At 41.1% G+C, this 12,925-nt stretch overlaps 1 protein-coding gene across 4 annotated transcripts in view; it reads left to right on the top strand.

The window, feature by feature from the left end:
- The window catches only part of prkg2 (protein kinase cGMP-dependent 2), a 140,084-nt gene extending 129,978 nt beyond the window's left edge, over window positions 1–10,106 (top strand). For all 4 annotated transcript variants that reach the window (XM_073065222.1, XM_073065223.1, XM_073065226.1 and 1 more), the window contains 2 exons: window positions 6,805–6,871; window positions 7,846–10,106. In XM_073065222.1, the coding sequence (XP_072921323.1) occupies window positions 6,805–6,871; window positions 7,846–7,941 (163 nt within the window). In that variant the 3' untranslated portion in view covers window positions 7,942–10,106. The remainder of the gene's footprint in view (window positions 1–6,804; window positions 6,872–7,845) is intronic.
- Window positions 10,107–12,925: the final 2,819 nt, after the last annotated feature.

The raw sequence follows: 12,925 nt of genomic DNA, 5'->3' as shown, positions 1-12,925 counted from the left end.
CCTTTCACCATTCAATAGGTTTCAATGAGGTCATCCCTCATTCTTCTGAATTCTAGTAAATACAGGCCCAGGGCTATCAGAAGTTCTTCATATGACATGCTATGAAATCATTTTTGTGCACCTCCTTTGAACCCTCTCCGGTTTCAGCACATCCTTTCCAAGATAAGGGGCCCAAACTGCTCACAATACTCCAAGTGGGGCCTCACCAGTGCTTTATAAAGTCTCAACATTACATCCTTGCTTTATATTCTGGTCGTCTTGAAATGAATGCAAACCTTGCATTTGCCTTCCTCACCACAGACTCAACCTGCAAATTAACTTTTAGGGAAACCTGCACAAGGACTCTCAAGTCCCTTTGCACCCCAGTTTTTTTGTATTTTCTCTCCATTTAGAAAATAGTCATCCCCTTATTTCTTCTACCAAAGTGCATGACCATACACTTTCCAACATTGCCATTTCTTTGTCCATTCTCCTAATCTGTCTGTCCTTCTGTAGCCTTTCTACCTCCTCAAAACTACCTGCTCCTCCATCTACCTGTATATCATCTGCAAACTTTGTAACAAAGCCATCAATTCCATCATCTGAATTATTGAAATATAACGTAAAAAGAATCGGTCCCAATACAGAGCCTGTGAAACACCACTGATCACCGGCAGTCAGCCGGAAAAAGCTCCCTTTATTCCCACTCTTTGCCTCCTGCCAATCAACCACTACTTTATCCATGCTTGAATCTTTCCTGTAATAACATGAACTCGTAGCTTGTTGAGCCGCCTCATGTGTGGCACTTGTCAAAGGCCTTCTCAGAATCCAAGTGCAGAACATCAGCTGATTCTCCCTTGTCTATCTTGCCTATTACTTCTTCAAAGAATTCCAACTGATTTGTCAGGCAAGACTTTCCCTTGAGGAAGCCACACTGACTATGCCTATTTTATCATGTGCTTCCAAGTACCCTGAGACCTCATTCTTAATAATGTACTCCAAAATCTTCCCAACCATTGACGCCAGACTAACTAGTTTATAGTTTCCTTTCTTCTGCCCCTCTCCCTTCTTGAAGAGTGGAGTGACATTTACAATTTTCTAGCCTTTCGGAACAATTCCAGAATCTAGTGATTCATGGAAGATCATTACTAATGCCTCCACGATCTGTTCAGCCACTTCTTTCAGAACTCTAGGTTGTACACTGTCTGGTCCAGATAACTTCAGTTTCCCAAGAAATTTCTCTCTATTTATGGTAACTTCACACACTTCATACTCCTTGACACCTGGAACTTCTGCCATACTGCTAGTGTCTTCCACCATGAAGACTGATGCAAAATACTTATTTGGTTCATCCACTATTTTGTTGTCCCTCATTATCACCTCTCCAGCATCGTTTCCCAGTGGTCCAATATCCACTTTCATCTCTCTTTTACACTTTGTGTATCTAAAGAAACTTTTGGTATCCTCTTTAATATTATTGGCTACCTTAATTTTGTATTCCATCTTTACTTTCTTAATTACTTTTTTAGTTGCCTTCTGTTCTTTCTTAAAAATTCCCAGTCCTCTAACTTCCCACTAATCTTTGGTCTATTATATGTTCTCTCTTTAGCTTTTATGTTGGCTTTGACTTCTCTTGTTGGTCACGGTTGTGTCATCTTACCTTTAGAATTCTTCTTCCTTTTTGGGATGTATATGTCCTGTGTCTTCCAAATTGCTTCCAGAAATTCCAGCCATTGCTGCTCTGCCATCATTCTTGCCAGTGTTCTTTTCCAATTAATTCTGGCCAAATCCTCTCTCATGCCTCTCTAATTCCCTTACTCCACTGTAATAATGATACATTTGACTTTAGCTTGTCCTTCTGAAATTTGAGGGTGAATATGATCATTTTATGATCACTTGTCCCTATGGGGTTCTTTTACCTTAAGCTCTCTAATCAATTCTGGTTCATTGCACAACTCCCAATCTAGAATAGCTGATCCCCTCATGCTCTTAGACCATGAGCTGCTCTTAAAAAAAAATCTCATAGGTACTCTTAGAAATTTCCCCTTTGGTAATCCAGCACTGACCTAATTTTCCCAATCTACTTGTATATTGAAGTCCCCCATGACTATTGTAATATTTCCCTTTAGGCATGCTATTTCTATCTCCTGTTGTAATTTATAGGCCACATCCTTACTACCATTTGGGGTTCTGGAAACAACTTCCATCAGGGTCTTTTTACCCTTGCAGTTCCTTAGCTCTATCCACAATGATTCAACCTTCCAACCCTATGTCACCTCTTTCTAATGATTTGATTTCATTTTTTACTAACAGAGCAATGCCACAGGCTTTCCTGCCTGTCCTTTCAATACAATATGTATCTTTTGACATTAAGCTCCCAGCTATAATCTTTCAGCCATGGTTCTCTGATGCCTACGACATCATACCTGCCAATCTGCAACTGTGCTGCAAGTTCATCTACCTTATTCCATATACTGTGCACATTGAGATACAACAACTTCAGTCCTGTATTCTCCCTTTATAATTTTGGTGCACCATGCTCAATCTTTTGATTCCTAACTTTGTCAGCGGTATTACTAACATCTGCCTCCATAACCTCTCCACTATCTGTTCTGGCACTCTGGTTCCCATTATAGGAGCAGGAGTAGGCCATCTGGCCTATTGAGCCTGGTCTGCCATTCAATAAGATCATGGCTGATCTGACCATGGACTCATCTTCACCTACCTGCTTTCTCCCCATAACCCTTAATTCCCCTATTATGCAAAAATCTGTCCAACCTTGTCTTAAATACATTTACTAAGGTAGCCTCCACTGCTTCATTGTGCAGAGAATTCCAGATTCACCACTCTCTGGGAAAAGCAGTTCTTCCTCATCTTTGTCCTAAATCTACTCCCCCGAATCTTGAGGCTATGTCCCCTAGTTCTAGTCTCACCTACCAGTGGAACCAACTTTCCTGCCTCTATCTTATCCCTCTCATAATTTTATGTGTTTCTATAAGATCACCAAGAAACCATCCCTTCTGTACAGGTACCACCTTCCCTGGAAGAGAGCCCAATGATCCAAAAATCTTACGCCCTCCATCTTACACTTAGGCACATGATCTTCTTCGTTCTGTCCTCACTAGCACATGGCACAGGTAGCAATTCTGAGACCACAACCCTGGAGGTCCTGCCCTTTAACTTAGCACCTAACTCCCTGAACTCTCTATGCAGAAACTCGTCACTCATTCTACCCATGTCAATGGGAACTACATGGACCATGATTTCTGGGTATTCACTCTTCAGAATGATGAGGACTCGATCCAAGATATTCCGAATCCTGGCACCCGGGAGGCAACGTACCATCTGGGAATGTCGTTCTCTCCCACAGATCCTCCTGTTCATTCCCCTAACTAATGAATTCCCTTTCACCCCAGCTTCCCTTCTGAGTCACAGAGGCAGACTCAGTGCCAGAGACCCGACCACTGTGACTTTCCTTTGTTAGGTCATTTCCCACCCCCCCCCCCCCAACCCTGACAGTATCCAAAGTGATAAACCTGTCGTTGAGAGAGTTGGCTACAGGGGTACTCTGCACTGGCTTCTTAACCCCCTTTCCCCTTCCTGACTCACACCCAGTTTCCTGTGTCTTGCTCCTTGGTTTTAACTACCTCTCTATGTGTCTTATCTATCACCCCACCCCCAGCCTCCCAAATGATCCGGATTTCATCCAGTTCCAGCTCCAACTCCAACTCCTTAACGCAGCTTGTTAGGAGCTGCAGCTGGATGCACTTGTAGCGATCGGGGATACTGGAGACCTCTCTGCCTTCCTGCATCCCGCAAGAGGAACATTTTGCACTATCTTGCCTGTCATCTTTCCCTAGCTGAACAGATATAAAGAGGAAAAAACTTGAGCTTTTCTTTCATTTGTTTTCTCTGAGTCAAGCCTCTCTTCCCTGAAGCCTTGAAGAGCTAAAACCTTAAGACCACCACTGACTATGTCCACTCAAACTTGTGCTCATTAGATGGCTTTAGGGTACCAGGAGGCTTCACTCATTACAGGATTCAAGATTCATGTTAACTTATCAAGTGTAAATTCAAACGTAGGGTGAAATGAGTAACAACTAACACACCCGACGGTGTGTTGCGGCAGCCCACAAATGTTAGCACGTATTCTGGCAGCAACATAGCATGACCAATATTTTGCCTGCACTTGGAGTTATTGCATTCATGTGGCTGGTTCAATTCAGTGGTTCAAAGGTTCATTTATTATCAAAGGATACAACTCTGAACTTCTCCTTCTCCAGATAGCCACAAAACCAAGAAAGCAAACACAACAGGTGCACGATAATCAACCCTCAAATTCCTCCTCCCCACACAAGAAAACAAACAAAAATGAAACAGACACATCAACCCCCATATCTGCCTCTCCCGCACGTGAAAATTGAGGAAGATTGGGTGAAAAACACAGAATATGAAAAAAAACCATAAGAGTGAAAAATGGTGCACAGTCTAAGTCCACATACAAAATGCAAAAAAACCTGGGCAACATTCCTCATCTCCATAGCAGTGTTGTCTCACCAGTGATACAAAGGCAGTCTCCCCTCTTCAGCAGGAGAGCGATCCCCCAGTGATAAAAAGGCAGGCAGCTGGCATTTCAGTCTCTTTCATTGCTTAAATCGGCAAACAATGTAAGCTTTAATCAGTGAAATGGAGTCACGCATCAGCTCTGTGGTGACCTTAGTATGTTGATGATGAGGAATACAGCAGTAGTATACAAGACAGGTAATTGAATTCTCCTTTGTGGGAGATGAAGTTGAAGTGTTATTTGCCATATATCAAGCCATACCTGCATGTTATTTGGGACTTACAGCATGCAAGCATGTACAGCTTGCTCCATTTGCATAGAGTTACAAGTAGAAATAAACATGGTGTAATTGTAAATGAACATCCCACTTCTGACTCTAACATGTTATAAAGATCATTGACGAAACTGTGAATATGTGCAGTGGCTAAGACATGAGGAACCTCTGCAGCAGTGAGGTGGGTTGAGACAATTGATCTCTGCAAACCACGGTCATCTTATTTGCCCAGTCACTGGAACATTTTCCCTATGATTTTCTTAACTGCAGTTTTGTCAAGGCTTCTTCACGCACTATTACTATATTGAGACAGTCATGTCCACTTTCTCTGAGATTCAGTTCTTTGGTCCACACCTGGACCAACGTTGTGATGAAGTCTGGGGCTGTGTGATCCTGGCAAATCGAATTGGTCATGAGTGAGCATGTTGTGGGTGAGTAAATGTGGCTATGTTTTCCTCTGCTTTGTCTTTCCCCATACCTTGATTCCCATTATATCCAAAAATCTATAGCTCTTCGTATTGAATATACTTAGTGATTGAGCTAGTGGAGTGCTTTTGGGTAGAGAATTCAATGGATTTGTTACCCTTTGGTAAGAAATTTCTGAAAGGCCCTTTCTCACTTTGAACCCTGGTTCTTGACACCCCAACCAGGGGACATAGCATCCCAGTGAACAGTATATCCTTAAGGTTTTGTATCCTTCACTGTGATCACCTGCTATTCTTCTCAACTCAAAATCCAGTCAGATTTATCTCATTTCATCAGATTAGCATCTTGATCCCAGGAATCCCAGGCACCTCCTCTGTCTCAAATACTGTAAATACTTCTTTCATAGGGAGATGAGGACATTGTTTTCCAGGTGCAGTCTCACCAACCCTTCTGATACTAAACAAGCTAGCTTTACTCATTATTAAAATTGTCTTGTAATAAAGACTAATGTACCATTTGCCCTTATGATTACTTTCTATACCTGCATGTTCATTTTCAGTGATTTGTGTACAAGAAAACACAAGCCCTTCTGAATACCTATACCTTTTAAACTCTCAGTACTTGAAAATACTCCACTTTTTTCCAAAGTGCAGGACCTGTTTTTGTCCTTGTGGTATTCTAGCCCTCTGCTGACAGATATCTTTTTTACTGATGCAAATTTTCTTTTGCATCCTGAGCTGGAACTGATTTGACACAGGATGCACTGTGACTCAGAAGAGAAGTGAAGAGGACTGCATTATTGATAGGAGGTTACATAATCAGAGGATTACACATGAGATTCTGTGGATATGATAGAGACACCGGGTGGCATGTTGCCTCCCAGAAACCAGAGTCAGGGATGTTTCAGAGCAGAACCATGGCATTCTACAGGGGGAAGGTGAGCAGACAGAAGTTTCGGTACATATTGACAGAGCCAACTTGATGGGCCGAATAGCCTAATTCTGCTCCTATAACTTATGGTCTTCTGCTCAGTAAAATCAATATTGATTTATTATTGTCACATACAGTGAAAATTTTGTCTGCATACCGTTCATGCAGATCAAATCATTACACTGTGCATTGAGCCAGAAAAAGGTAAACCAGTAACGATGCAGACTGAAGTGTGAAAGCTACCAAAGAGGTGCTGTACAAGTAAATGATAAAGTGCAAAATCATAGCAATGTGGATTGTGAGGTCAAGAGTCTATCTTGTTATATCAGTGCTCCATTCCAGAGTTGGATAACACTGGAATAGAAGCTATTCTTGAGCCTGTTGCTATGTGCTTTCAGACTTTTATATCTTCTGCCTGATGGAGGAGGGAGAAGAGAGGATGTCTGGGGTGTGTGTGGTCTTTGATTATGCCAGCAGCAAGAAGCATAGACTAATGAGGGGAGACTTTTTCCAGTGCTGTGTTGGTGTGTCCATAACTCGCTGCAGTTTCTTGCTTTAAAAATTGTGCAAACTGATCCATTTAAAATGATGAATGTGTTTCAATAATATATGTAATTCTCTTCAACTACAGATGGTTCAGTGGTTTTAACTGGGAAGGATTAAAAGCCAGGACAACACCTTCACCTTTAAAAAGAGAGGTATTTGCTCCGCCTTTTCCTCCGAAACAAGTCTTTAATAATTTTGCAGTTCATTTTATTCTGGAAAACATCACAATTAATGGCTTTGGAGCTGCAAGATCAGTGCAGGACAGGATGTCAATCTATCATAATCAGTGATATTTTACTCTGTAAATAATTAAGGTATTTGAATATTAGTAGTATTGAATATTGGAAGTGATATTTTACTCTATACTCTGCATCTAGATGCAAAAATCTAACGCTTGGAGAACCTGAAACTGATATTTAGGAATTGATTTTACCATGTGGGCTGATAGCCACCATTTCCTCAGGGTCATCCTCCTGTATAAAGAACCGGAATTGATTAGGGAGCTTAAGATAAAAGAACCCTTAGGAAGCTTTGATCATAATATGATAGAATTCACTCTGTAGTTTGAGAGGGAGAAGCGAAAGTCACATGTATCAGTATTACAGTGGAATAAAGGGAATTAGAGGCACGAGAGAGGAGCTGGCCAAAGTTGTTTGGAATGGGAAAATTGCCGGGATAATGGCAGAGCAGCAATGGCTGGAATTTCTGGGAGCAATTTGGAAGGCACAGGATCGATTCCAAAGGCAGGATGATGCAACTGAGGCTGAGAAGGGAAATCAAAGCCAACATAAAAGCAAAAGAGAGGGCATAAAATAGAGCAAAAATTAGTGGGAATTTAGAGAATTGGGAAATTTTTCAAAACCAACAGAAGGCAACTGAAAAAAATCGTAAGGGGGAAAAGATGAAATATGAAGGCAAGCTGGTCAATAATATCAAATATACTACCAAAGGTTCTTTCAGATATATGTAATGCCCTAGTTAAAGTTTCTACTGCTCTGCTGTGAGGTAGGTTTTTCTACCAGTTTTCTGTAAAAGCAGTGTGTCTGCAACCTGATCAGCAACCTGATAATTAAGAGATTGCACTTTTGGTAGGAAAATGTTGAATAAGATATATTTTTTTTCTCAGCTTACAGGTCCAACAGATTATAGGTATTTTGACACCTATCCTCCAGATAAGGACGTTCCCCCAGATGAACTGTCAGGTTGGGACAAGGATTTCTAGATTGATGACAAATCATCTACAATTTATGGGAAAATGCTACTCTAACTGATGTTCATAAGGTGTATGGAGAATTTCCTCTTTATATGCATCTTCAGATATGTGGCTTTGTTACCAAGACAAACGACTGCTGAAGAGAGTGAAAGCTAAAGGATGAATGAATTAGAAGTCCAAAGTGTTTTAATAATACCTGAAATGACTGATGAACTCTTCTGAAGGTGCTCCTTGTGAAAATAATACTTTAGGCTGTAGAAAAGCAGTTGCACTGTGTGAGCAGGAGCTCATATGGGAATGTTATGATGTAAGCGAATCCAGCTATGAATGTGCAGTCAGCAGTAAGCGTTGTATTGCACAGATTTCTCCCAGGTACTTTGCTGCCTCTCTTGAGCAATGCATCAGGCTTGGCGCTGAATCAACTCCACAGTATTCCTGTGCGCTGCCCTGCTGCTTTATTATTTCTGTAGATTATGCTCATAATTTAGAAAAGTTTATTCATAAGCAGCCATTAAATCATTATACTGATCTAATTATATTTTCACAATTTAGCAATTCTATTCTTGGACAAACCTTTTAGCACCTCTCTTTCTATATTAACTTCTACTAATGTTACTTCTGAAATAGCTTCCTTTAGAATCAGGAAATATGACCAAAAATCAATCAACAAAGAGCTTAAAATTTCATCCAGAACCCGCAAGTTCTCAGATATCCATCATATTTAAAAGAACAAGGTAAATATACTGTAGATGACCTTGTACTATCTAACCAAATTATGCACCATCCCTTACCAAACAGTATTACCAGATCATATTTGAGTTTAATAAAAATAAGGAAGGATTCGGTTCTGCTAGTTTCAGAATTTCCATGCCAGCTTTATAAGAGGCAGCATCTTTGTCAAAATAGTTTCAAAGAATAACACAAGCATTCCTTAAGCCATCATTTCCAGATTTTCTCTCACACTTAAGTTCTGTAAGAAATAGGGCAAATTGGCCTCCTGGACTCAAGTGGGCGCTATCTAGCAAGATACAGTGCTGAGGAGTTATCCATGCAAGCAATACTAATGGTAAAAATGATTTTTTTTAAAGATTCCTATCAGCTACCAAAGGGAACATGGGAGAAGTCTCTGGTGCCCCTCCTCTCCTCATTCCCTTTCACCTATGGTCCATTCTCCTCAACTATCAGATTCCTTATTCTTCAGCCCTTTACCTTTCTTTACCTTTTCCACCTATCATCTCCTGGCTTGTAACTCCATCACACTTCCCCCCACCTTCTTATTGTGGCTTCTTCCCCCTTCCTTTCCAGTCCTGATGAAGGATCTTGGCCCAAAGCGCTGACTGTTTCTTCCTCTTCATAAATGCTACCTGACCTGCTGAGTTCCTCCAGCATTTTGTGTCTGTTCCTGTAAGGAATTATGAGTTTGCATTGAAGTCAATGGAGAGAAGATTCATAATGTTCATTTCTGGGGTGAAGGAGTTGACCTATGATCTTTGTCAGGACACCCACCATCAATTGATTTGTCTGATCAACTCCCATGCTAATGGTACCAATTCAATATGGCTGAGATGTGATCTGAGAAAAGTTGTTGTTAACATTGAAGGGAGGACACATAAATCATTTTATATAAGGATAACCACTGAGGCTGAAAGATGCTGAGTGTAGAACGTCAACAGGACAGTGCAGATGTTTAAGTAATTTAATAAAGTTCCTAATTTTTATGTGAATGAACAGCAAAGGTCCTAGCTTTCCATCATAAGTTCCAATTTCTTCCAATTTCAGCTGTAAAAGAAACATAACACCACACAACCTATAACTTAATTAAGTGAGTAACTGATGTTGGGAAAATATTGACTGCACTGGAGTGAATTGTGCACAACTGTGCCTCGAGCTAATTCTCAATGGCACAGTTCAGTCCGGACATGATAGCTGCCATGATTTGCTGTGTACAAAACATTTTTATGGGGAACCTGTGCATAAAGAAGTGAGGAAATTGGTTCAGATTCTAGGTGAATGCATTTATGTTATTTTCAAATTAAATTTGTCACAGAAATGCTTTTATTTAATAATAAATTACTAATAAAGTATGTCTGATCACATAAGTTCAAGATGGTGATTATAGATTCTAATAAAGTTAAATTGAGTCTTTTCCTCTTGTCAGTGTTAAGAAAATGATGCTTTTGTACTGGAATATTTGTTTTTATATTTTAATAAACTTTAGATACACAAAAGCAAAATTGCAATGGGATTTTATTAGGATTCATGCTGATTATTATCATATTTCAAAAATCCCACAAAATAATGAGCAGATGGTTCAGTATGCATTCAATCTTATTGGGACTAGCAGCAACCTTCAAGTCATCATATAAAGTTAAAACAGAATTTAGGGTGAAAATACAAGGTGTAATTTCATTATCTTTACCTCATGATTAATATTTCATTTATGCAATGGTAAATTGAACATTTAAGATATTTTAATAGGCACAGTATGTGAACAGTAGTCATTACCTGTGTGATGCTCTTACATACTCAGTGTTTGCATGATATTACCTTACTAGATGACATAAGCATCTTACAAGACATCCGTTTCATTCAGCGATTCCATCCTGGTTCTGTCTATTGGTTTGTACTCCCCTTCAGTCCTGCAACTCACTGGCCAAGCCACCTCACCTAACTCCGTTATTTACAGCCACCTTCATACACCTTGATGCAACTCTCCAGAATGCATCTTTCTCACCCTCTTCCTTTCAACCTCCTTCTTCAAAATAATAATTAAAGCAACTTCTTTCAACCAGTTTTTATAATTCAGCTTTTGTTGACAGCAGTATTTATTCTTCATACCTCTGTAAAATATCGTGGTAGGACAATGAATGGGAACTTGTCACTGGCTGAAGGTTGGACTGGCAGTTAAAAGTAATGATGAAATCCTGTCATAAAGCTTCACTTTATAGATCAGCTTTAATAGAGAGAAAGACAGGAGCCAAATGGAACAAAATTAACTCCATCACTCAAAAGGAGATATTAGGACAGATGACTGATGTAATGGGAGGTCTTTATAGAGTCATAGAGTACTAGAGCACAAAAACAGGCCCTTTGGCCCATCTAATCCATGTTGAACAATTAATCAGCCTAGCCCTATCGACCTTGGACCACAGCGTTCATACCCCTCCCATTCATGTACCTATGTTGGAATTGAACCTGCATTCGCCACTTCCACTGTCAGCTCTTTCCACCCTCCGAGTGAAGGTGCTCCCCCTCATGTTCCCTTAACCGTTTCACCTTTCACCCTTTACCATGGTTACAGCCGTAGCTCCCTGCTTGGTAGAGGTGGTGCTGCTGGGTGGACCTGCAATGGGTTGCAGGAGGGGGTGGACTATGTTGAAGAAGGTGTGCATAGCCGGGTATGGAAGTTGGGTAAGCAGGCAGGGAGTGGGGGATCCTGCATGTCCCATGAGGAAATGTTTCTAGTGCTGCTTAGGGCAGGTGGATGAGGTCCCCACTCTTGCTCTCTATGAAATGTGGAGGAATACTGCAAGGGATAGTCAGGCAAGGGAGGGAGTTCATTTTCTGTGCCCTCCTCGGTTAAGGGTTTGCCTAATCCCTCAACAGATTCAGACGCTTGAGATCAGTATTCCCTGGATGTGGCATTGGAGGCTCCACGGAGAACACTGGTGGAGCCCCAGTGGTATCCTCAGGCTTTCAGTACAAATCGGAGTCCTGTCACTTGCAGAAGTTCTCTGTGACTCTGCAGTGGTCGGCTGTATCAGAGACGGGCAGGAGTCGGAGTACAGGGGACTGGGGGACAAGTTTGTGGAGTGGTGTGGGAGGAATCACCTGCTCCTGAATGTGGCCAAAACCAGGGAGACGGTGATTCATTTTAGAAGGAAGAGGGCTGTGACGAGTCCAGTATACATTCTAGGAGAAGTTACGATGGTGGAGGAGTGTTAGCTCGATAAGCGAATTGACTGGAAAACCATCATCAAGGCTGTTTACAAGAAGGGGATGAACAGACTCTATTTTCTAAGGAAGCTGAGCTGAGATCCTTCAATGTGTGCGGCAGGATGTTGGAGAACTTTTACCAGTCTGTTGTGGCGAGTGCAGTCTTCTTTGCTGCTTTGGGGGAGTAGCATTGGTACTGGTGATACAAAAAGACTAAATAGACTCATCAAAAAGGCTGGTGAAGAAAGCTTTTGGTATGCTGGCCTTTATAAATCAGAGCATTGAGTATAGGAGTTGGGATGTAATGTTAAAATTGTACAAGGCATTGGTGAGGCCAAATTTGGAGTATTGTGTACAGTTCTGGTCACCAAATTATAGGAAAGATGTCAACAAAATAGAGAGAGTACAGAGGAGACTTACTAGAATGTTACCTGGGTTTCAGCACCTAAGTTACAGAGAAAGGTTGAACAAGTTAGGTCTTTATTCTTTGGAGCATAGAAGGTTGAGGGGGAACTTGATAGAGGTATTTAAAATTGAGGGGGATAGATAGAGTTGACGTGGATAGGCTTTTTCCATTGAGAGTAGGGGAGATTGAAACGAGGATATGAGTTGAGAGTTAGGGGGCAAAAGTTTAGTGGTAACACGAGGGGGAACTTCTTTACTCCGAGAGTGGTAGCTGTGTGGAATGAGCTTCCAGTAGAAGTGGTAGAGGCAGGTTCGATATTGTCATTTAAAAAAAAGAATAGGTATATGGACAGGAAAGGAATGGAGGGTTATGGGCTGAGTGCAGGTCAATGGGACTGGGTGAAAGTAAGTGTTCAGCACGGACTAGAAGGGCCGAGATGGCCTGTTTCTGTGCTGTAATTGTTATATGGTTGTATGGTTCTAGAATTGATTTCCAGCATCAATGAAGGAGCAATGATAAAATGCCAAGACAGAATGGTGTGCAACAAGGAGTGGAAGCTACCAGTCTGCTATTCTTGTGTGTCAGATGTGGACCAAGGCTGTAATGTGATAGGGAGTGAATTGATCCTGATGAAAGCCAATCTGGGTCTCG

Source organism: Hemitrygon akajei, chromosome 13 (assembly GCF_048418815.1).
Source record: "Hemitrygon akajei chromosome 13, sHemAka1.3, whole genome shotgun sequence".
Lineage (NCBI taxonomy): Eukaryota > Metazoa > Chordata > Chondrichthyes > Myliobatiformes > Dasyatidae > Hemitrygon > Hemitrygon akajei.
The sequence above is the reverse complement of the archived record's forward strand: the minus strand, read 5'-3'. Positions and strand labels throughout refer to the sequence as shown.